The sequence below is a fragment of the Hippopotamus amphibius genome, chromosome 12 (genome assembly GCF_030028045.1).
Source record: "Hippopotamus amphibius kiboko isolate mHipAmp2 chromosome 12, mHipAmp2.hap2, whole genome shotgun sequence".
In the NCBI taxonomy this organism is placed as follows: Eukaryota; Metazoa; Chordata; class Mammalia; order Artiodactyla; family Hippopotamidae; genus Hippopotamus; species Hippopotamus amphibius.
Genome location: NC_080197.1, coordinates 45,389,708 through 45,413,741, shown reverse-complemented (window position 1 = coordinate 45,413,741; position 24,034 = coordinate 45,389,708). Strand labels below are relative to the sequence as shown.

Genomic DNA, 24,034 nt, shown 5'->3' with positions numbered 1-24,034 from the left:
TTTCCAATAACATGATGGGAAGAAGGCAAACATTTACTTTTATTTGCAAGTGCAGTTTCTGCCAATAGTTAGTGCTCACAAAACCTTTTAAGCTACAGTAACTTTTGGTAAACTCAATGAAGACTTTAAAAAAGACCCGGTAATAAGAAAATTACAGAAAAATTTCCATTACACTGTTGAAAATGTTTGGAATCCAAAATCTGCTATTTTCTGCAATGGTTTTTTAATATTTGCTCTGATTAAAAAAAGATTTTCTTTTTCTTTCCTTTCTACTTCCCATAGTCCTGGTTAAATGAATACAGTGTATTCCATGACTGCCATATTCTGGACTTAGATTACTTTCATTCTTACATACTTATATTAATATTTTAATATTTTACATAAAACATTGAGTGTGATGTATTTTATGAAACAAAATTATAGACCCTATTTATGATGAGGCATTTCCAGTTTAGGAAAAACTGAAAATTTAATCAGTAGAAGGTCATTTTATGCCTTTTTTCCTCTTTAACTATAATAAATAATTAGCAACCTATTAACTACAAACATTCTTAATTAGGCTTAGAGCAACCAGAGCATTTTCACAATTTTAAATTCATATTTGTTACAGTATGTGAAGTCATTAAGAAAAGCCTCTGGTTTTCCAGTTAGGTAACAAATGGCTTTCGTTTGATGCAGAATTAATAGAAACTAATCATGACTATGTAGCTTTTCCAGAGTTGTAAAGGCAAATCTATATTGGCCTACAGTTAACATGCAAATTCATCCAACAAGCAACACAAAATGTATTGTAGTAGCCATTCATGTTTATCAACATTCAGGGAGATCTAGTCAGCAGCACAACGCTCCTATGTCAAAAACACATAACATGGTCACGATGGAACTCAGGTCACACCCTGGAAACTCCCCTCTTCCTAATTCACCCTCTAGAGTCCAGACTTCCCGGACGATACACAAACAATAGCGATGAATACTGTGGTGCGAAGGTTAAGGTACAGACAAGAGTTTGGTGTGCTAGCATACAGAGTTTAACAGTGACAAACAAAATCAAACATCTTGCCCTGGTCTCTCTCTTTTCCCTTTGTGAGACTGGGATGCTCACAGCCTTCTTGACACATTCAATTTGGAGCACGGAGTCCGAATGATCCGAACACTGGGGTGTCAGATCAAGATGGCAGAGGAGTAGGACGGGGAGCTCACAGCCCCCCATTTAGTGATCCTAGCACTAAAAGTGTGCCTTGGAGGTGAAATTTGGCCACAAGGGGACATGGTACCCATCTGAGAGAGGGTACTAGGGGAACCATCCTGCCACGCAAAAGATGGTTTGCTACAAAGAGGCTTGAAGGAAAATGTGATTTTTCAAAATATTTAGCTTTCACCCAAGGAGTTCTTTTGGTGGTATCCCGTGGCTCCAATTTTATTATTTTTGATTGGATAAATGAAATGTGCACCCCATCACCATCACTCTTAAGTCTTCTTCCATCACATAAGACACTTGTTAAGATAAGAAAGATATTCTACTAAAGCTGACGGTGATTGAGAGTCATTCAGTATTCAAAGTTCCTAAAGAATCGTTGGTTCTCTGAAAGGGATAAAAAAGTAGGAAAGACTTTGTTCAAACTCTTGCTAGTAAACAGGTATTACTTCAACTGATACAATGGCTACGTGACATCAAAGTACTATAAATTATCAAAACTATCATACAGAAAAATTACAAATTCATTGCAAAATACATTACACTGCTACCATTAAGAAAAAAGTGCTTTTTGTTTTCCTTTCTTTTTTTTTTTTTGCCAGAAAAGTACTCTTTCAATATAGAAAATCCTATGCGTTACCCTGCACGTGGCTAGGATATATCATAATGGAGTTTGTACTGAGTCCTTCTGATTTGATGGATGAAAGGCTGAAAAATATAATAATGACTTAATAAAGCCGTGTTCCAAATGACCATGCCAGCTGTCAGTGGAGAGATGCCTGTTTAAGACACAAGAAGATGCCCTGGTCTGCTGAACCCTGCTAGTCATCACACAGTCCCATCCATCAGCTGGTCTGGAATACACAGGCCTGTTGCATGTTCTCTGGTTTCCTTGTGTTCTCCTGAATTATTCTCATGTCCTCATCTAGCTTTGTTACCTCTATGAATCCTCTGCTCAGTGATGCCTGTATTGTCTCATGAGGGGAACAATGCAAGATGGCGGACCTGCCAATTTCAAGAAGGGATGTCCGAGGAGTTCCTGGGCTGTGGCTCTTTGAGAGGGTTCCCTCACCAACATCAGGTCTAGGAATCCCCGGAGCACTGAAGAAACCTGTGAAAACGCAAGATACCATCTTGAGGACTAACACAGAGACCCAGCCCAGTTCCTGTAAAATGGTTTCCCAGTGAATTCCCAGGAAAGTCATTCTACCAACAACATCAAGTTGCAGAAAGTCAGCTTGAGAAGGAAGAGGTTATGGAAGCAAAAGCAGGTATTGCCTTTCTTAACATATGCTGTTTTCCTTACCTTCTTCAAGCCTGAAATAATCGGAGTAAATGACGGTATGACAAAGAATATTTACTAAATAAAATAACGATGGTAATGACAGTGACTGTAGCATCTATTCTGAAGCACCTAGTCACACATATTTGATGAACAGTGGTATAAACATGGAATGAGTTTCATTTTGCTAACCACTGCAACTATCTAGGCTTTGTGGAATCCCTTTCTTGAAGAGAAATAAACTTCTGTAAGGGTATCTGACAACAGATAGCATTTTTCCTTTAATTTCTTGTAAGTTACTTTTTGAGGTATAGCTTACATACATTCAAGGGCATAAAAGTATACGTTTTACAGTAGTTTTTAAAAACACATTTACACCTATATACAAAGGTGAGTCAAAAATTATCCACACTCCCGTTATATTAAAACGTCTGTAAATTCTACAGCCAGAGCACGGATAATTTTTGACTCACCCTCGTATATTCCCCACCCTTACCAAAATGTAGAACATCTCTACCTCCAGGAGCCTACCTGGGGCCCCCTTCCGGTCAATACCCATCTGCCTGCAAAGTGTTACCACTATCCTGACTTCCAATAGCATAAATTAACTTTACCTGCTTTTGGCCTTTATAGAGATGGAGTCATATGCTATCAACATTTCTCTGTCTGACTGTTTCACTCAACATTGTCTGTGAGATGCATCCCTGATGTGTGTGGCAAAAATTGTCTCCTTTTCATTGCTGTGTAGTATCCACTGCAGAATTATCCCATGTCATTTATCCCTTTGGGGAGCAATCTTGGATGGTTCGCAGCTTTTGACCATTAGGATGAAGACTGCTCTTGTCTGTGACTTTGAAGAACATCACCCTCATTGGTACTGAGTGTGGGACTATTTGATACCATACTATTTTAGCCACATTTTAGTATTTAAACTCAGTCCAATGCAGTAAAAGACTCAATGTCCTGTTCACGTCAAGCCATCTCCCATTTCTTTGGCAGATCCACACAACCTATGTGAGTGATGATACTGGGGGTCTTCCCTAAGGTCTAGGGATGAAGGAAGAGGAGATGCTACAATTACAAACTATTCTCCCCATAAAGGCAGCCTCACCCCCACTCTTGTTGTCAGGAGGGGGATGGGAGGGTCAGCGTTTACAGAGCTGATTTGTGGAAGCGGTCCCTCTCAGCAAGCCCTGCCCCACTGGTGGCTCCCACAGTGGTGGTTCTTTGACTTAGCATCATTTTTTCTGAGCTTGGCCCTCCTTGACAATCTGGAAAACAGGGCAGAGCCTACCTGGTCCCTTAACTGTGTTGCTCACTGCCCTGCGTGGTCTAGCCCCTGCCTGCCCTCTGACACAGCTCACCCTTTCCCTTCGCCCTGGCTGAGGGTCTTCGCACTGCTCCTCCCTCTGCCTAGGACGTTTTCCTCCCAGATCTTTGCACGACATGCTCCTTCTTTCCAATCAGGCTCCAGTCCCTTGAAAGGGCTTCCTTCACCCCTCAGCCAGAAGTAGCTTCTAATCCCTCTCTGGCCCCTTCCAACACACCAGTCTTTTATTCGCTTCATAGCAGGTACCACTCTCTGACATTATTTTGTCCATCCATTTGTTGGTAGTTTATTATCTGCCTCCCCACCTAGAATGCAACCCCTATGAGAGTCAGGAAATGTAGGATTTTGAGCTGCTGTGTCCCGGCCATTAGAACAGTCCCCAGCACGCGATAGATTCTCAATGAGGGAGTGCAGAGTAGAGCCAACCCCATGAGAGAGGAGCGGGTGTACCCCATTTTACTGATAAACTTCAGAGAGGGAGGGATGGCCTCACTCACCCAAATGAGGGAACAAGAAGAGCTGAGATCTGAAAGCAAGTTCCATGCCCATAAACCAGGATCCACTCCCGAATGGGATATGCCCATCTTTGAAACTACAGAGAGAAGGAAAAATTGAAGAACAATGTCCAACTTCAGCAATGGAAGCTGCTTCTCACCTTGTGCAGGTCCTTCACTCTTGGAGGTAAACTGTCCCGGATCCGCCGCATGGCCTGGAGGGGAGGCTCGTTGAAGTAGGGGGGCTCGCCGTCAATCATCTCCATCACCATGATCCCGAGGGACCAGATGTCCACCTGTTGGGCACAACCCATGGATCATCTCAGGCAAAGGGAACCTTCTGAAAGGTTGGGTGTGTCCAGGGAACCCGACAGGTTCATACTCATTCATAAACTAATATGGGATTTGCAACCTCTCAAAATCTACAATTCAGATTCATAGGCTGAATTGTTGAGTGGCCAAGTGTTTGCTAATGGCCTCCATCTGCTTTTTAAAGACACCTTCAGTGAAGATGCTGACACTTAGAGTACATGTGAATATCTTAACACTCTGAAGTTTAGACCTTTTTAAAAAATGTTGCTAACTTGGGTGGTTCATGCTCTATAAGGGCAGATGAGAAAACCATCCAGTTTTATGTTATGAACAGTGAAGAAAGTTGCATCCAAACCATAAGAAAATAAGAAAAGTTTCTGGCATATTCATAACAAACTCCGAAGAGCTACATTGCACAACACAATATATGCTGATTCTTTTATTAATTTGATTTTTAAAAGTAGTTCTTTGCCCCTGTCTTGGGGTTCTTTCCTTTGTGTGTTATCGCTTTGAAGCAGCGTGCACAAAACCCCACTCTGTAAAACCATGTTCAGGAACTGGCGGAAAGGAAAGGGAGAGATGACAAGCGATCCCTTCTGGGTGAAGAATGGGAAGTCAGGACAATGAGAGACCAGAGCCGCGCTATAAATTCCCAGGCACTGTCGCCTCCCGCTTCCAGCCTCATTATACCTCTTATCAGTTAGTCGCACTCCTGCTCTCACCCGCGCAGTGACCTTCACTGAGAATTGATGCTCTTGGGACCACAGTGAGATAAACAAGTGGAGTATTCATCCAAGGGCAAGCAAACCAGGGAAAGAGAGCGGAGTCCGCCTTAACTTCTGCCACATCCTGCGCTCTCTGGTCTGTGCCGCCTCCTCCAGACTTCTCTTCTCTTAGAATCCCTTTCTGCACCATAATGTATGGAAACACTGTATGCCCAGGCAAAATGAGCTCCTCGCCCGTGTGTGTGCGCATGTGTAGTCTTGTGTGTGTGTCTCAGAGTTTCTCCTCACACTATTCCCTCCCTAGAAGGCCCTCCTCCACTTCTGGCCCCTCATTTTATGTATCCAAACCTTGCCTCTTAATAGATTATGAGCAGGTATGGAAGCAACCCAAGTGTCCATCAACAGATGAATAAAGAAGATGTGGTATATATACAACAGAATACTACTCAATCATAAAAAAAAGAATGAAATTTTGTTATTTGTAACAACATGGATGGACTTGGAGGGCATTATGCTAAGTGAACTAAGTCAGACACAGAAAGACAAATACTGTATGACATCACAGCGGTGGAATCTAAAAACTACAACAAACTAGTGAATAAAACAAAAAAGAAGCGGACTCACAGATATAGAGAACAAACTAGTGGTTACCAGTGGGGAGAGGGAAGGGAGGAAGGGCAGAGGATTTTAAAAAAGGGAAGATTATTGTGGGATTATATGAAATCATGTGTGTGAAACTTTTGAAAATTGTAAAGCACTGTAGAATTTAAATAATCCTTCATTCAATAAAAAAGATCAAAAAAATTTTTTTGATTAAAAAACCCCCAAAACCAAAAAAATATATTATGAGTGATTGTTTCCTTTCCAGAGGAAACAAGAATTGTGCCATATTTGAAAATATGTCACAATATTCACATATAATTTTTCCTAGAGGAAAACATTATTCCTCATCCAAATATTAACCACAATCTTGTGGAGCTTTCTCTGACCCTCCATCCTTTGAACCATCACACCTGCTCATCTGTGTGTCTCCGGCCACTTTTCAGGTTGCATTGCCTTGCTTTGTGTGCGCCAGGCCCTGAGGGTGAGATGAGAGTTTGAGTGACTCTCCCCTACTGTCCTCTGGGGCCCTCAGTACACTCCTGGCTCAACGTCGTGGCAACATGCCCAGTGTGCCCGGTCTCCCTGCTGCCACAACCTACTTTGTGACGAGTCTGGAGAATGGGGTTCATAAGTGGAGTTAAAAGTCATCATCCTGATCTCCTGTGGTCAACGGTCTCAGAGCCCCTGTACCCCGGAGGCTGACCAGGCCCTGCCACTCCCCAACAATGACTGCCACCCCCTTACCTCTGTCCCATACGGCAGCCTGGAAATCACCTCAGGTGCCATCCAGTAGGGCGTGCCAACCAGTGATTTCCTTTTTGGCACCTCTTTGGAAACTTGAGCACAGAAACCAAAGTCAGACAACTTTATCTGAAAAGGAAAGGAATGCAACAAACTAACAATTTAAAAATACTGGCTTCGACATTTGCAGCAACATGGATGGACCCAGAGATTATCATACTAAGTGAAGAAAGAAAAAGACAGACATCATATAATATCGCTTACATGTGGAATCTAAAATATGAGGCAAATGAACTTATTTCCGAAACAGTAACAGACTCACAGACATAGAGAATAGACTTGTGGTTGCCAAGGGGAAGTGGGGGTGGGAGAGGGATGGATTGGGAGTTTGGGATTAGCAGATGCAAATTCTTATATATATGTATAACTGAATCACTTTGCTGTACACCAGAAACTAACACAACATTGTAAATCAACTATGCTTCAATAAAATAAATTTTAAAAAATAACGGCCTCGAGATGTAGAAATACAGAAAGAGTTTCAAATTCAAAACAAAGCTGTCTCATCATTAATAGGCCTTGGAAATACCAGAGTAGGGGCTATCAGACCCTTTTATTGGAAAGACACAATCCATTTTAATGACAAAACCTCTTATGGCTCCACCAGGATTGACTTGCAAATGTTTAACTCCTGCTGCTGATATCTTTTATAAAATTAGGAAACCCGAAAATTTACAATACACTCAAAACAAGTTCATTAAAATTCAAACCTACTACTTTCACTTAACGTAACAGGTCAAGCAGTGTTAGGTAAACTGCTTTTTGACTGCTGCAGTTTAGGGTTTTTGCATTGAACATATTTAGATTTCTAAGTAGCATGAGATGATTCATATATCCATCCTCATTTTTATGTCCGAATTATTGTAAGACCCCACTTATAAAGGATGCTGAGATATCCCATTCAGTACTGGCTCCCCTTTTCTTTTGGTTTTCCTCCTTCGCTCAGTTCAACTGAAGTTGCCAATGTGAACATCAATGCAAGTAGAAATATGGGCATAGAGACTGGGTGTTAACAATTAGTTACCGGGGTTCAAGGTGGTCTTTTTAATTACCCAATGTACGTACATACATGTTATTTATCTTACAGGTCATCAAAAAGAAAAGCACCCTTAAATTTCTTGCCCGAGAGCTTTTAAGAATACTCCTAAGAACATACTGCACCCTTAGGCACCCTGTCAGTATATATACTTCAAGTGACCAGGATTCAGTTTATTTCTGGGATGCGTGACTCCTGTTCATGGTGATCTGGTCTGAACTGCAGGTAGCCTCATGGAAAAGGACTGCCACTTAGGATTATTGGTGATAAGAGAATACATTAAAAACAAACAAAAACGATTCAGGCATTAGTTGACAATGGTTCAGAATGGCCATTTGAATTTAAAATTTCCATAGATCAAAGGTATAGTCTCTAAGGCACAAATTCTCCCTTGATTCTCTTGATACCTCTCTGAACTTTTTTCAACCTCTTTTTTTGGCTCTATCTCTGCTGCCCACACCTTAAGCACTGGGGCTACCTGGAGTTTGGGTCCCAGCTCTCACCTCTTCTCTTTTTATGTGCTCTTGCCAGATACTCTTTTTCCTCCCATGCTTAACGCAGATTTCTCTCCTTCATTCTAAACATATACATCCATCCAGCATATGCTTCCACATGGAGTTAATTTTTGTGAAGTGTGTGAGGTCTGTGTCTAGGTTCATTTTTTTTGTCATGTGGATGTCCAGTTCTTCCAGTACCATTTGTTGAAAAGACCACTTTTGCTCCATTGTATTGCCTTTACTCCCTTGTCAAAGATCAGTTGACTCTATCTATGTGGGTCTATTTCTGGGCTCTCTATCCTATTCCACTGGTCATTTGTCTACGCTTTTGCCAATACCACACTGTCTTGATAAGTCCTAAAGCAGTGTCGGTCTTGCACTTTGTTCTTCTTCCTCAATACTTGGCTACTGTGCTGGTCTTCTGCCTCTCCATATAAACTTTAGAATCAATTTGTCAAGATCTACAACATAACTTGCTGAGATTCTGACTGAGATTGCACTGAATCTGCAGATCAAGTTGGGAGGAAATAACATCTTAACAATACTGAGTCCCTTCTAGCCAATGGAATATCTCTCCACTTAGTTTTCTTTTTATTTTATTCATCAGAGTTTTATAGTTTTCCTCATATAGACCTAGTACACATTTTGTTTGATTTATCCCTAAGTGTTTTGCTTTAGAGCGTGCTAATGTAAATTGCGTTGTGTTTTTAATTTCAAATTCCACTTTTTTTTAAGCTCTTTATTGGAATATAATCGCTTTACACTCTTGTGCCACTTTTTGCTGTACAACAAAGTGAATCAGCTGTATTTATACATGTCCCCGTATCCCCTCCCTCCCACGATTCCCTCCTACCCTCCCTATCTCACCCCTCTAAATCATCACCCATCATCGAGTTGATCTCCCTGTGTTATGCAACAGCTTCCCACTAGCTATTTTACATTTGCTAGTGTATATATGTCAATGCTACTCTCTCACTTCATCCCAGCTTTCCCTTTGTTCCCCCACCGCCCCATTGTCCTCAGTCCGTTCTCTGCATCTGCATCTTTATTCTCGCCCTGTCACTGGGTTCACCAGTACCATTTTTTTAGATTCCATATACAAGAGTTAACACACGGTATTTGTTTTTCTCTTTCTGGCTCACTTTGCTCTGTATAATAGACTCTAGGTCCATCCACCTCACTATAAATAGCTCAATTTCATTCCTTTTTATGGCTGAGTAATATTCCATTGTATATATATGCCACATCTTCTTTATCCATTCACCTGTTGATGGGCATTTAGGTTGCTTCCATGTCCTGGCTATTGTAAATAGTGCTGCAATGAACACTGTGGTACATGTTTCTTTTTGGATTACGGTTTTCTCAGGGTATATGCTCAGAAGTGGGATTGCTGGGTTATACGGTAGGTCTATTTTTAGTTTTTTAAGGAATCTCCATACTGTTTTCCATAGTGGCTGTACCAATAAAATTCCACTTCTTTATTGCTGGCATATAGAAAAGTGTTTGACTTCTGTATATTAACTATATATCCTGCAATCTTGTTATAATCACTTATTAGTTCTAGTTTTTCTTGATTCTTTCAGATTTCTACATAGGTGATCATGACATCTGTGATTAAAGATAGTTTTATTTCTTCTTTCCCAATCAGTATGCCTTTTATTCCTTTTCTTGTTTTATTGCATTAGCTAGTACTTCCAGTATGATCTTGAAAAGGAGTGGTGAGAGGGGGACATGTTTGTCTTTTTCCTAATCTTTGTGGGAAAGCATATTCAATTCTTAGGCATACCTCAAGGCCCTGATCACTTCTCACTTCCTCCAGGATTTTTCTCAGGAGCCTATATTGATCTCTCCCTTCTCCAAATTCAAAAGAATTTAGCACTAATTTAATCTTGAACTCTTTTCTGATGCTGATTTTGTCACTCCAACTAGAAATGACATTGCTCAGGGGCAACAGCTCTGCCTTTTAATTGTGAAGCCTTACTGTGTTTTTTAAGAGCTGAGAAAACAGTAGATACTCAAAGAACTCATGCTACTAGATTGATTATATTTGATATTAATACACACAATTATGACAGCAGATCATGTGATAAAAGACACATCGGTGCTCTTTCTGAAACTAACAGTGACATACTGAAGACAACTGTTTCTAGAATCAAAGCTGGAACACAGATGAAATGGACGCAATGTTTTGGAAATTATTAATGTGTTTTTTTCTTTTTCCATTTCCTTGTTCATGATCTTCTTTCTAATTAGGCCAAAACTAGTGGGGTGTGGTTTGGAGTGGGACTCCATCAATTTGGATTTTTCCGGATGCAATGCTAGAGAAAGCTGGTTTAGCAGAGAGATGATTTCTCTCAACTGCTTAGGCATATCAAGAATCAAACTCAGATGCTTCAGATCAAAGAATTTCCATGTGGTATAAAGATGAGAGTCCAGTGGCCATACGGCTGGTCCATAATCCCTGTTGCTTTATTGTAAAAGGAGCCTACAATTCCAAGAAGTGAAAATCCTACCGTCTATCCCTTTTAACCTAGGATTACTTGCAGAAGAGGACATAGAACAGTGACTTATGTCAGGCCCCAACTCTTTATTATACATCACTTCCTACCAGCCCAAGCAGATGGTGGTGGGCTTCAGAAATATTGGAGTAGCATATATCCACACACAAACAAGGGAGAGGAGAAGCCACATACATCTGTGTTCAAGAGGTAATATTAAAAATATTTAATAACCAGATTCATCTAGACCAATCAGAATCTAGACATAAAGTTGCGCATTGTCCTACAGTTATCCTGGGGGTATTACCATCTTTAATGAAGCAAGCCCTGGTGAAGGGCTGGGGTCATGAAGCATAATACTGCAATGACCGGAAAGAGTGGCAAATAACCAACAAGCATGAGAATATTGCAACATCTTAACAACAGGTATAGATACAGTGGTGAATACCTGTTGTACATCAGCCTTGGCTATGACCAATATGGCCACCATGAAGAGACGGCACAGCACCGCGGGTGGAAATGAACTTGAGGCAATGTTACTGGCTTCCATGGCCTTTGTGTGGTGTGCAAGGGTCCAGAAGCTCCTCCAAATCTCAGTGAAGGAATGGGGAAGAGCCCGGCACAAGCCTATGGTTGACATGAGAGGAAATCTCAAGGATAGCTTTCAAGACTTGAGGAAAGAGGTCAGAGTGAAATACTTCAGAAATGTCTTCTTGAAAAGCCCAGCAGCTGATGAGAGCTGTTAATGCTCACTGGTCACTAGTCCAGAGAGCAGAAGAGGCTGCTACACCAAGACAGGGACCAGCGAGGAACAAGAAGATGGATCTTATCTCCTTCACCCAGAGGTCCCATAACCCACATTTGTCTCCATCCTGAGAAAGATGGGGGTGGGAGGTGGAATGAAGGAGTAGGTGGTGGACAAATCTGCAAGATTGAGGTTTTATAGGTATCAGTTTGACCTTACAATAATGTGGCTGAACTCTGATAGACAATGTTCAAATTATTTACACAGACTAGATTTAATAGACTGAATTAAAACAGAGCTTAAAAAAAATCCTAGTCAGTAGGGCTTTGTGAAGAAGTGGAGATTAGTTTTAAGAAACAGAAAAACTATATAATTGTGTGTGTGTGTGTGTGTGTGTGTGTGTGTGTTTATTTCCAAAACTCGAGTGTGAGTACATTTGCGACCCTAATACACAGATAGTAAAGGAGGAACAATTTTGCCAATATATTTTGTTTGCCTGTAAATTTAAGAAACCTGACTAAGGAGGTGAACAAATCAGCATTTTGGTATTGGCCATTTTAATTTCAATATCTCTAGGGTGGTTTTCTTTTTCCAGACATTAAAAATAAGATACCAGTCCCAACAGACTAATAATTACCTCCCTGACAAAATGTAAGTTGAGAAACTGAAACTCAACACTTCGAAGCCAGGCCCATTCTTCTGTTGTAGGAGTATAAGTGCTTTTGCATGATTTTTTGTACTCATCCAAGTACATTAAAGAGACAATTTTCTAAAAGAACATAATTGCATACAACATTCATCCAAATAAATCTGCAAGTAGATAATGAGAACTCAAGCAATGAGTATAATAAAGTATTGTAGGCAGTCCTCAAAAGCAAATCACACAGACTTGAAGCTGAGCCTTCATTTAGATAGGATTGTACAACATGAGTACTTAGGAAAACACCTTTGTCTCACTAACACAGTTAGGCTAAGAGAACTGAAGCAAGCACTTTGCTTGCTCCCTAAGAAGAGATGTAGCCATTTCCACAGGGGCCAGACAAGAAACTAGAGCTCAGAGCTCAGACAAAGCTTCTACTTAAACCTGACATCCTATCCATCTCAAAAGCATCCTGACTAGCAATCAGGGGCCCCATGAAAACATGCAAAGGGGGTACAAAAGAGAGTCAACCCACAAAATAGCTACAAGTTTAAAATAGAATGTAAAACCCTTGATTTGTATGTTGCATATGCTCTAAAGAGTTCTTGCATCTGCTCCAGGCTTTTGCTAAGGCAGAAAGATGCATGCTTTTACGCCTGGTTCCTGGGTGCATTGTATAAGGCAATGGTACTCAAGTGTGTGGCATCAGCATCCCCCTGGGAGCTTGTCAGAGATGCACCCAGCTTGCACCCAGAGATGCACCCAGCATGACTAAATCAGAATATCTGAGACAGAGGCCCAAGAATCTGTGTTTTTTTTTTTTTGCCAAGGTCTCCAGGGGTTCTAATGTTCACTAAAGTTTGAGAAGTTCTGTTTTAAGAAGAGCAATGACCCAGAGACAAAGGAACTGAGAGAAGTAGTAGAAGGGGCCAGACTGATGATGGTGCCTCCAGCTGAAGCCCCTCTTCTTCAGCAGCCAAACCCAAGAAGAGAGAGAAGGCATCATAGCAGCTGAGCTGGAATAGCCTAGAGGCCTCGAGCAGCCCCTCTGCCATTTGACATAGCACAGAGAGTGGTAGGAACTTGCCCAAGACTGTACAACAGTATTAGTGGTGAACTCAACCCTGGGGTCTCCTGACTTTTCATGCTGTGTTCCCTGAATTAGAAAAAGTAACATCTATGGAGGGAGAGTTTGGGTGTATCTCAAAGACTATTGGAAAGGAATGAATTTTAGCAAGCTATTTAATATGCCCAAGTCTCAATTTAAGAAGAACTTTTGGGAATAACCTTCAGGTCTTCTTCTAATTGTAAAATTTTAGCAGTTTTAGAGACAACAAAATTCAAATGACTAAAGGAGCCAGGAAAATATTGTGTTGGCCAAAACAATCCATTCAAGTTTTCCTGTAACATCTTATGGAAAAACCTGAATGAACTTTTTGGCCAACCCAATAATACCAATGAATTAAATGAGCCAGTGGAGACAATGGAAAACTAGGGGCACATGTCCCTGGTAAAGAGACACTAACTTCCAGCTGATTGTCAGGGGCCCACAGAGAAGGTTTGGAACACTCATAGGCTCTGGTTGCCCGTCTATGGCCCCTTTTTTATCCTTTAACCCTAACTTCAAATCCTGCAGGAGAAAGGGCACAGACATATTTATTATCTCCAGGTGCTATGTTAGTTTGGACCCCCTCCCCCAGAAGCAAGTGCTAAGATAAGGATTCAGCATAAGTCATTTATTGGGGGAGATACAGGAAACACTAGCAGTGAAATGAGGAAGTGTAACAGGGAAGGGAAGGCAGTCAATCAATGGTTAATCAGCAAGCAAGTTACCACCATGGGAACTAGAGCTTAATCCTGCTGAGGACTGTCTGGGAGACTGTGTAGAACATGGGCCTCAGAGCTATTCCATCCAAGGGCAAGAGAGCTGGGGTATTTACACACCAACTCCCATCACTTTTTCAGGGCTGCTCCTGGGAAGCATGATTGTTGATTTCCTGGAATTTCTAGCCTGCTTTGTGCTGGAAGAGCAGACTACAGTGGCCAGAGAAAGTCCCCAGGTGAAAGAGATGCAGGTGGTGGCACTGGGAGGTGGAGTTCGTGAGCACTGAAATGGGAAGATAAGGGTGGGGCACCAGCAACGCTTGCACCACAGTGCTCTTCACCCTCATCACACCACCTCCGTTACTGCCATGTGTTAAGTCAGGCACAGTTTTGTCAGACACTGATTTTTTTTCAAGGGAGACAGGAATCTGAATTTTTTTGTGAAATCTCCTAATTCTCAAAGTGTGGCAACCAATTTATAGTAAAAAGAAAAACCATAAAGATTACTTGTAAATGCTTCTTTTTAATAGATGCATTGGGCTTAAGAGGTCATGGGTTTGAATTCCATTTCAGCCGATGAATTCAATAAAAGTCACTCACCGCCTAGTGGCCCCTAAGTATCATCTTTTAAATGCAAGCCCCAAGCCAAAAAAAAAACCATGGATGAATTTACTCAATCCTTAATTGCAAGGGTGGGGGGACTGCATTTACTCTGAGGAACTACCTTGTACCTGGTTTACCTCTTATGGTTTTATACTAATTACTTCATGTAATTCTTGCAACCACTCTGTGACATGTTATTTATTTTCCCTTTCAAACCCCAAACACCAGTCCATAAACAGCCCTGCTTAACACAAATTGATATTATTTCTATCATGGACAAAGGGTGAATGATTTCTTTTCAGTTGATAGCAAATAATATCCCTTGTAGTCTTTGAAGAGGCCAGAAAGGATTTATCCTTTTAAACCTGAGCAATTCACTTAAAAAAAAAATCTTTTATTTTGAAATACATATAGGTTCATAGGAGGTTCCAAAGAAATGTGCATCCCGTCCTCCCTGTGTGCTATCATCTTATACACCAGAGCAGGGGTCCCCAATCCCCCGGTCTCAGACTGGTAATGGTCCTTGGCCTGTTAGGAACTGGGCTGCACAGCAGGAGGTGAGCGGTGGGCAAGGGGGTGAAGCTTCATCTGCTGCTCCCCATCACTCACATTACCGCCTGAACCATCCCCCCACCCCCACCTCCCACCTGCTGAAAAACTGTCTTCCATGAAGCCGGTCACTGGTGCCTAAAAAGGCTGGGGACCACTGCACTATAGCACAATATCAACACCAAGAAATTGATGTTGGTACAGTCCATAGACATCACTCAGATTTTGTCAATTATACATGAACTCATTTGTGTATGTAATGTGTGTGCATGTATATGTGTGTGTACTCTGCAATTGTAGCACATTGTAGTCTTGCACAACCACCATCACGAATCAAGATACCCAACTGTACCATCACCATAAAGGCTACCCCTTTATAGCCACACAGTTCCAATCCCTACCTCCTGGCAACCACTAATATGCTGTACATCTCTATAATTATGTTATGTCACAAATGTTACATAAATGGAATTATGCAGTGTGTATCCTTTTGAGGTTGACTTCTTTTTTCACTCAGCATAATTCCCTTGAGGTTCTTCCAAGTTCTTGCATGTGTCACTTGTTCATTCCTTTTTTGTTTTTTTTTTTTTTCTGGGTAATAGTCCCTGGTATAAATACACCACAGTTTATTTAACCCTTCATGCTCTGAAGGACATTTAGGTATTTTCTAGTTTGGGGCTATGATGATTAAAACTGCTATACACATTTGTGTACAAGTTTATGTGTGGAAATAAGTTTCCATTTCTCTGGAATCTATGCCTAAGAGTGAGACTGCTTGTCAGATGGTAAGTCCACTTTTAATTTTGAAAGGAGCTGCCTACCCATTTTTTAAGAGTGGCTCCACATTTTACATTCGCACCAGCAGTGCGTGAATGGGTGGTGTCATCACTGTTTTTCATTTTAGTTATTCGTACAGGTGCGTAATGATCTCTCATAGTTTTAATTTGCATTTCTCTAAGGGCAGATGATGTTGAACATCTCCCAACAGAAAGAGAACCCAGAACACCTTGTGTGACAGACAATATTTCCAAAAATGCCAACCATAATACTGTCCAGCCCATGAGATCTTCTTATCATGGGATTTGATTCTCCTACCACTCAGGAGGGTTTCATGTTCCTTCCCCCTGAATCTGGAAGGGTTGTGATCATGGTGGTAGTGACACTATGTGACCTTGACGCTAGGTCCTAAAGATGCCGTACTTCCACCCTGTTTTCTTGGGATTCTCACTCATGCAATCCAGCCTCCACGCTGTGAGGAAGGCCATGTGGGGACGCCACATGGTAGGTGTTCTGGGGCAGACAGTTCCAGCTGAGCGTCCAGCCACGGGTCAGCACCACGTGCCTGACATGTGCCTGAGGAAGACTTCTAGATGCATCGTGTAAGTCAGGGCAGCACTGGCTAGCTGAGCCCAGCCCACTCTCAGAGCCATGTGAGAGTGCTGAAATGACTTTGACTTAAGACCTAAGGTGATTTGTTATTATGACAATAAATGAATATGTCTTCTGCACTATATAATGCTATAAAAGCTCTAATAGATTAGTATAAATTGTATTCTCAGTCTTTTCTTGGAGTAGTCACACTCCATCTCTGCTCTCCTTTTTAAGGAAAAACATTTTCGTTCTCTATAGAAACTGGAGTCAACACGGCGCCTTGTTTTGAAATGTGGATGAGCTCACCTTGGCCAGTGTGGCTGAGAGCCAGCCTCCAACACACGCTGTGTCCCCTCTTCCAGGGTCACTCTCATCACTGAAGGCCACAGGCCCCATCCCTCACCCGTCTCTGCTGTCACCACCCCACTGCCAAGGGGCCTTCTCTGACCAGTCTCTACAAACCCTCCACTCTCCATCCTCCTTACTCTACTTAAATTAATCTAATTAATTATAGAAAACTTAGAATGTACCACCCTGCCTGTCTGGTAGTGATTTTATTTGTAGGTTTACCTATTTATTATCACACCCCTATTATCCACATAAAAGGAATGAAATGAGTGCTTTTGCTTTATTCATCCTTGGGACCTAGCACCGCCCTTGCACAGAATGACGCTCAGCTAATACTTATTGAATGAGTGAGTGAAGGAACCCATCAGACTGAAAGCACTGATGGTGCCGGTCTCTGTGAGCTCTGCTGGGTGCATAGAAACTCAAGAAATATTTGAAACGGGGATTCTGCCCTCGAGAATGACATTGAATGGTCTAACAGCCTTTCATATATTGTGGGGAGGGGAGATCTTTAAGTAAGCTGATTCAACAATGAATTGTCTTCATTTCACGTCTGATTTTTGACATCTGACAGGTATCACAGCAGGGAAGCCTACACCCTCAATCTCTAGAAACAAGAAAAGAAAGCCTGGCAGAAACTGTCCTGATTTTTCTTTCCTATAAGCTCCAGTCCCCAGCGCCAATTTGTGGACCAGTTCAATTCTCTGCAAATTGTGTTCTAAGGTCATGGGACCTTGCCCTGGTGTTTTTCTTTTTCTTTCTTTCTTCTTTTTTTTTTTTTTTTAATTTTATTTATTTACTTAGTTTTGGCTGCATCGGGTCTTCATTGCTGCACCCAGGCTTTCTCTAGTTGTGGCGAGTGGGGGCTATTCTTTGTTGCGGTGCACAGGCTTCTCAGTGTGGTGGCTTCTTTTGTTGCAGAGCACAAGCTCTAGGCATGTGGGCTTCAGTAGTTGCAGTGCATGGGCTCAGTAGTTGTGGCCCGAGGGCTCTAGAGCGCAGGCTCAGTAGTTGTGGCACACGGGCTTAGTTGCTCCATGGCATGTGGGAGCGTCCCAGACCAGGGCTCGAACCCGTGTGCCCTGCATTGGCAGGTGGATTCTTAACCACTGCACCACCAGGGAAGATCTGCCCTGGTGTTTTTCTGAGTCAGGCAAGGGGAGGGTTCTAGCCCTTTTCCTATAGCTCCCTGCTGTATGGGAGATTCTGCAAAATGGCCACAGTCTTCCCCTCCCTGTACCCACATCCCTTTGGCTGCAACTTTGCATCTTCTCCCATTAAGAGGCAGTGGTGTCTATTTCTCCACCCACTGCATCCAGGCTTGACCCAATGACTGACTTTGGCCAAGGGGACATTAGCAAACAAGATATAAGCAGAGGGTTCAAAAGTGCTTGTGCGTTGGCGCTTGCCTCTCCTGCTGCTCTTGGAAAACTTGCCACAGGCATCACGTGAGTAAGCCTGGGATAGTCTGCTGGGAGGTGAGTGACACACAGGCTAGTTACCTCCACTGGCTCTGCTGAGAGCCAGTGAACCTCCAGCAAATGAGTGAGGCTGTCAACCCCAGGCTGACCACAAATACAAGAGTGAGCTCAGCTGATGTCATGTGGAGCACAGGTGAGCTGTCCCAGCTGAGGTCAGTGCAAATGCCAACTCTCAGAATTGTGAGCAAATAAATGGTTCTGGGTTTAAGCCATTAAGTACTGAGTGGTTTGTTAGGTAGCAAAACCTGACTGATATATACTCCCGTATCCTCTTTTAAAAAATTCGGCCAGAGTAATGTAAAAAGCAGGGCTTAAAACTGCTCATTAAACATACACCAAATTGGTAAATTATATATATATATATATATATATATATATATATATATATATATATATATATATATATATATAAAATACACACATACACAAGTGAAATTATGAGAAATGGGATTGTGGGTGATCTTTATTTTACCCTTAATGCTTTTCTGAATTTGCTGAATTTTCTACAATAAAATCAATAATTGTTTTAAAACAAAAAAAGAAAAGCCAAAGTGCTTGGGTAGTTTCTTCCGGCTAGCCTCTGATCATTGATGGGCAAATTCTGATGTGACTTGAATGTTTTCCATGTGGCTGACGATGCAGGGTGGTAAAAGACAGGTGCATTAAAGGGACAGCTGGCTCCACTTATCCCAGGGCTCTTACATCTGGTGGGAGTTTCAGGGAGATTAAAAGGGCCTAAATAGGGGGGAAAAATCTATGCTTCAACTCTTCTATCTAACTAAGCCTTGGTGGGAATGTCAACTCACGCCCTCCTTGGCTGTTGTATTCTCTCTGGTGTGGCTGATGAGTTTCAAGTAAATCCCCTGAGCAGGTTGCAATGATGGGAAATGCAGATATCTGGGCCTGGAGATAACCTAGTGCGGTGGGTATCTTCCATTTGTCCTTTCAGGTCTGCTCTCCTCCCTCCTCTGAGCCCTGGGAGGCCAAACTGTGCTGACTGTTGATGGTTTCCAGTTGGACTCAGCCAATGGGGAGCACCAGTAGGAGATTGGAAGGAGGGACCAGAGTGAGGTTGGGGTATGTATTGGCCCAGCTCTCATCCTGCAGGTTCACTGTGGTCTGGCTTCCACTGAAGATCAGAGCTCCTGCCAGACAACCATCTTCACACAATAATCTCTATTTCCAGATTCCAGTAACTAGCTCTGCACCTCGCTTCTTCTGGCATGGGGTAATAAGAGCAGTGTTCCATTCTAGAGACCTGCACTGGTCCTCATGACAGCTCCTTTGGACTTTACTACATCTGCCCACACCTTTATTAAACTCTCCCCAAAGCACTGGAATTTGTCATCTGTTTCCTGCGGGGACTCTGAGAGATACTACAGACATGTGTAGTCACATGAATAGGGTGGACACAGTCCTGGAAAAGTCATTTTCTCTCCACCAACGAAAATAAGAATGTGGCAGAAAAATAAAAGAAATTTCGATAGTTTCTATTACGTCCTATGCTTACTGTTAAGGCAGAAAATTATCCGTCAAATTCAGTTCACAGATAGTTCTGACTAACAGGATGACACAGAGGATGGTAATTTTCTTCGTGAAAGCCTCTGGGAAGGGCAGTGGGTGATTTGCAACTCAGGAAAATTAGAATTATGAGAAAGTATCCTTAGGAAGATGATACCCATGACAGGTGAAATGACAAGGTAAACCAGGGAGGGACGAAACATGAAAATCTTACCCGGCCATCACTTGTCAGCAAGATGGAGTCACTCTTTATGTCCCTGTGAATCACTCCTTGGTTGTGCAGGTAGGAGAGAGCCCTCAAAACCGACAGACAGACGGTAGCTATTTGTTCTTCATTCATTCTAGAAAGGAAATCACATTGAAGCAGCAAGGTCAGGCTTAAGACCATCTTTGAAATGATCAAGAGAGGTGGCTCCCTTGTGTTCTAGTGCATCAGTCCATGCTCACCAGCGCATGTCTGGAAAATCTATGGGGAAGGGAAAGAAAGTCTTTGGGACTTGATTCCCAGAACCTAAGCTGACATTGAGGATGACAGGGGCTCAATATAAGCCAAAGGAAAGAGACCCCCATTGGCTGGCTTTTGGGTCATCAGTGCAAATGCACTACGTTGGACTCTTATAGGCAATGCCCCAGGTATTGAAAAACCTCCAGGGTCCTACAGAGAGGACACACTGAATGGAGCCAAAGTTCTAGGAGTGGCTGCTAGATGACCTTGAGGAAGTCCTTTAACTTCCTGAGGTCTCTTTTTCCTCATCTTGGAGATGGACACAGATGCGGTTCTCATCAAGGTTGGACTCAGGCAAAGCGGTCTTTGGATCTCTAAGATCCCCTCTAGGACTTGCTCTGCCTCTCACCAGCCCTCCCCTCCCTCGTTGGGGAGCTGGAAGCTTCTGCTGCTCCAGCTCCCTCTGTCAAGCAGGAAATTGGGCCTAGTTAGTTACTAATAACCAAGCGTGAACGGGTGATACCCTAATAAGTAGATGGTGGGGATGAAAAAGGCAAGCACAGCACTGGATATGCTCCCCCACTTCACGGCTGCACCCTCGGAAGATGGGATTTCTCATTTCAGAGGAGCCTGAGGTCAGGTGACTTGCCCAAGGGTATGTAGCTCAGAAAGCGACCAGATCATGATTGAAACCCCACCCTTTCTGAGTTCAGACCCCCTGCTTTCCCACTTTCCCACTGCATCAGGTAGCCATTGTAACTCAAAAGAATGGATTTTCAGCCGCTGAGGAACGCAGGTGGAAAGAATGATGTGGACAGTGGGGTCCCTCAGTGCCCTCAAAATGACCCATCAAGGCATCTGCCTGACCCCACTTGGTATAAAACTTCCTCCCTCTCACAGAGATATTGTGAGGCCTGAATTAGGTAGCAAATGTGAAAGACCCCCTAAAACAAACCATCAGGCAAACAGGAGAGACAGTCAGGAGACATAGTGGGTAACTGAGCGGAGCCCAAACTTAAGGACTGGCTTGAGAAATAATCCCAGGTAACTCAGCTCAGCAGGGTGAGTAAAGAGATGGCCTTGAATCTGAGTTTCAGTCATCAATGCCGACAAACCCCAACTGAGTAAAACCAGGGTTCAAATCCAAGGGCATAACCAATCAGGAGAATGTCAAAGGTACAAAGCAGATGAGTATGAAGAAATGTGACCTTCTCTTTGAAGAGGATTCTTACCACAACGAATTGGTCTCACAGGAAGGCAGGTGTCTGAAACAGAGTGGAAACCTGCAACCTCTCTGTTCTTTATTTTATGGTAACTGGGCTGGTCATTATGCTGGATTATTTTCAGGTGACAATTTTCACATCTGCCCAAAGCACACTCCTGAGAGGTTTAGAGCACCAGACACAGGGACAAGTCCAACTACATCTTAAAATTAATTCAGGACCAAGAATTTTCATTTTTAATAAAATTAATAAAATAAAATCCATTTTTATTGGATTCCATGAGATTTGAATTATTTGAAGCAGACATAAAAATTCTTCACAGATCAACTGTAACAAAAATTGACTCTGAGCCTCCCATCACAAACTGAAAGATCACCTGGAATTTGTAATAAATGATACTGACTCAATTCAATGACTTGAAATGGACAGAGCCTGCTGTAAAAAGGCTGGTGCTTTCCTACTTCAGCAGGGAGGAAGTCGGATGGGGATAAAGACACCTCAATTCTGGAGTCAACGCCAAATTCAAACCCTGGCTCTGTCAATTATTAAATACGTGATCTTGAGAAAGATACTTTTCACTTCTGTGAGTCATAGCTTCATCCTCTAACAGACAGGCACATCAACACTCACCTTATAGAGATGTGTGAAGGTTACATGAGCTAATGTATAAAGAACATGACAGAGCTTGGTACTTTCCTTTTCCTTCTAGAACTGTTTCATTGAAATAAGTAGGATATGATTTAACAAGATGCTAGGTGGGACTAAAACTTCAATACGTGTAAGAAACTCCTGAGCATCTGGCTAGATCATGGATTCTTTTAGGCCATCTGGGTAGAGCCTGAGATGCTGCATTTCTAACAAGCTCCTAAATAATGCTGATGCTGCTGGTTCCCAGACCACACTTTGAGTGGCCAGTGGTTAAACATTTTATCAACCAATCAATCAATCATCCAATAAATTACTTATTGAATATTTACTATAGGAAACTCTCTGAACGATCAGCTTAAGGATTTCAGATTCTAACTATCCAAGGTGTTCCTTGACTCACAATTGCTTCTTGCTCTCTGGAGCTACCTTGCCTTCACAGGGAAATTCACTGAAGAAACTAGATGGAGAGAATTAGAAAACACGATGGATTCTAGAGAGGCTAGCTCTTCAGTGGATCCCACAGATACAAAATAAGAGCTTGACAAAGGGAGAGCTCTAGAAAGACGTGTAGTTTTCTGAAGCTCCCCAAGGCTAGAAAAAAGCCCCTCCCTTGGACATATTTTTATTAATTGTTTTATACGTACGTCTTAAGTCGCATTTGTCTTATTCTTAGGTCTCTTCAGTGTACTTGTTGCTGTAATTTAAAATGAGCATATGTATAATATATGGTGGTTGTATGGCTATACCAATAAGAATCTGCCAGTTGGAATGTTGGTGATAAACGTTCCATGCTTTCCCTCATGTCCTTTTGTTTTTAGATGATCTACTGCAGATTCAGAGCTATAGGGGGTCATGATTGAAACACTGCCTCATTTTAGTGGAGAAAAAGCAGCGTCTTCGATCCCTTACAGAGGTTCTGAACCATTTCTTGCTCCCTTCCTTTCCCCCTATTGCCACTCATCTGGAGTCAGATGCCATTTCAGTGACATCAGCTAATATCCAATATGTCTCCTTCATGACATTCCTCTCAACTCTTTGGTATTTTATTTACCAGCAGAGCAAACTTAAAGTTTCCCAAATGTAACATGATTTTTTTTTACACATCTGTTCCTTTGAGCCTTGCTTTTCCAAGCGTGGTCCTTGAACCAGCAGCATTAACATCGCCTGGGGGTTCCTTAGAAGGCAGCGTATTATGCCTCTCCCTGCTGAATCAGGATCTGCATTTTAATAAGATCCACAGGTAATTTGTACACATATTAAAATTTTAGAAGCACTATCTTAGCACATACTCTTCCATCTGCTTTCAATGCCCTTTTCTTCCCACCTGCCTTCCTAGTAAACTCCTATGCATCTCTCAAAACCCATCTTGGACATCACCGTATATTGGAAATCTTTCTTGACTCTCTTAGAGATATTCAGGTATTCTTCTATGCTACTTCTACACATCTTTCTAATTCTGCACAGGTGTTATAATGTATTTATTTCTAATCTGTGATTTCCTTGAAAGGATGTACGTGAGCCTCACTCATTTGTATCTTTTGTATCCCCAGCACTTAGGAAAGAGCCTGGCACATAAAAAGTGATCAATAAACCCTTGATGAAATGACCACAACTGACACATCACAGAAGCAAATAGCTGAGGCAACAGTGGCAATCAACCATCGCTACTTGCAAGAAGATTTACAAACAGAATTGAACAATCTCTCTCTTTTATGTAGTTTGTTATTATGACATAAAACTTTGGTCTTTCATCTGACCCTGCCTTACCCAAGTACCCTTGGTGGTATCAACACAGAGCAACGTAGAAGAATGAAACTCGGTTTTAGAAATCTATGTACTGATAGTAAATTCTAACATTTGTCA

At 42.1% G+C, this 24,034-nt stretch overlaps 1 protein-coding gene across 1 annotated transcript in view; it reads right to left on the bottom strand.

Annotated features, from left to right (window-relative positions):
- PAK5 (p21 (RAC1) activated kinase 5) overlaps nucleotides 1-24,034 on the bottom strand; it is a 352,938-nt gene continuing 328,904 nt past the window's right edge. Inside the window, exons 7-10 of the mRNA XM_057702212.1 lie at nucleotides 20,070-20,196; nucleotides 6,686-6,811; nucleotides 4,463-4,597; nucleotides 1-2,306 (exon numbers count right to left, since the gene is read on the bottom strand). Of these exons, the coding sequence (XP_057558195.1) occupies nucleotides 2,151-2,306; nucleotides 4,463-4,597; nucleotides 6,686-6,811; nucleotides 20,070-20,196 (544 nt within the window). The 3' untranslated portion in view covers nucleotides 1-2,150. The remainder of the gene's footprint in view (nucleotides 2,307-4,462; nucleotides 4,598-6,685; nucleotides 6,812-20,069; nucleotides 20,197-24,034) is intronic.